Source organism: Penaeus vannamei, chromosome 6 (genome assembly GCF_042767895.1).
Source record: "Penaeus vannamei isolate JL-2024 chromosome 6, ASM4276789v1, whole genome shotgun sequence".
In the NCBI taxonomy this organism is placed as follows: domain Eukaryota; kingdom Metazoa; phylum Arthropoda; class Malacostraca; order Decapoda; family Penaeidae; genus Penaeus; species Penaeus vannamei.
Genome location: NC_091554.1, coordinates 41,425,971 through 41,427,331, shown reverse-complemented (window position 1 = coordinate 41,427,331; position 1,361 = coordinate 41,425,971). Strand labels below are relative to the sequence as shown.

The window sequence follows — 1,361 nt, the reverse complement described above, 5'->3', positions numbered from 1 at the left end:
TGAGAGGAAAGGGAGAGAGAGAGAGAGAAAGAAAGAGAGAGAGGGGAGAGAGAGAGAGAGAGGGAGAGAGTGATGAGGGAGAGAGAGAGGGAGAGTGGGAGAAAGAGAGAGAGAGAGAGAGAGAGAGAGAGAGAGAGAGAGAGAGAGAGAGAGAGAGAGAGAGAGAGAGAGAGAGAAAAGAGAGAGAGAGAGAGAGAGAGAGAGAGAGAGAGAGAGAGAGAGAGAGAGAGAGAGAGAGAGAGAAAGAGAGAGAGAGGGAGGGAGAAAGAGAGAGAGAGAGGGGGGGGGAGGGAGAAAGAAAGTGAGTGAGAGAGAGAGAAAGAGAGAGAGAGAGAGAGAGAGAGAGAGAGAGAGAGAGAGAGAGAGAGAGAGAGAGAGAGAGAGAGAGAGAGAGAGAGAGAGAGAGAGAGAGATGGGGGGGGGGGGATCGGGAAAGAGAAATGAGATAAATAGATATATAGATAGATGGATAGATAGATAGGCATTTACGAAGAAACATAGATTAATTGAAAGAAACAGAGAGAAAGAGAGAGAGAGAGACAGGCAGACAGACAGACAGACAGACAGACAAACATACAAACAGAGAAAGAAAGAGAGACATAGAGAGAGAGAGGGTGATGACGAGCAGAAGGGACAAAGAAAGGGGAAATAAATAACCAAACGAAGCACATAAAGAAGACGTTTTAAGGGCGGAGAAAGGGAGACACAAGGAAGGAGAAAATTCTTTGTCGTCGTCGTCAGTGTTACGTTCGTCATCATTGTCATCTTTGTTGTCGTCGTCTTCGTCGTCAGTGATACCTTCGTCGTCATCGTCATCATCTTTGTTGTTGTCGTCTTCTTCTTCTTGTCGTCATAGTCGCGGTTGTCATCGTCGTCTTCGTCGTCAGTGATACCGTCGTCGTCGTCATCGTCGTCGTCGCCGCCGTTGCCATTAGCGCCACTTCCGCTCGGTGCTTTTTCCTCGTCGCGTCGTTTTTGGTCCGTTGTTGTGTCCATTTTTATTTTTGTTGTTGTTGTTGAATGGTTGGCATTGTATGTTTGTTTCGGCTTTTAGTTCGTTTTTTGTCAGTTTGTTTCTCGTTTTTTTGTCATTTTGTTCGTTTTTTGTCGTTCTTATGTTCGTTTGTCTCGTCGTTTGAATTGCTTATTCGTTCTTCAGTAAGTAAGCTCGTGTTTCTGTTCGTCTATTCGTAAGCATGAACGTAAAAGCCTATATTTACGTACCGTTTGTCCGTTCACTCCTCGGTTCGGTCGTGTACGTAAGTCCGTTTGTTCTTACATAAATTAGATTGTCGGTCCTTCCGCTCGCTCGTTCGTTCGTTCGTTCGTGGGTCCGTTCGTCGTCCGCGTAAATCGCCGTT

The 1,361-nt window shown here is 46.0% G+C and overlaps 1 protein-coding gene across 1 annotated transcript in view; it reads right to left on the bottom strand.

Annotated features, from left to right (window-relative positions):
- LOC113826682 (46 kDa FK506-binding nuclear protein-like) overlaps positions 1-996 on the bottom strand; it is a 30,453-nt gene extending 29,457 nt beyond the window's left edge. Inside the window, exon 1 of the mRNA XM_070122473.1 lies at positions 799-996. Coding sequence (XP_069978574.1) covers positions 799-996 — 198 coding nt within the window. The remainder of the gene's footprint in view (positions 1-798) is intronic.
- Positions 997-1,361: the final 365 nt, after the last annotated feature.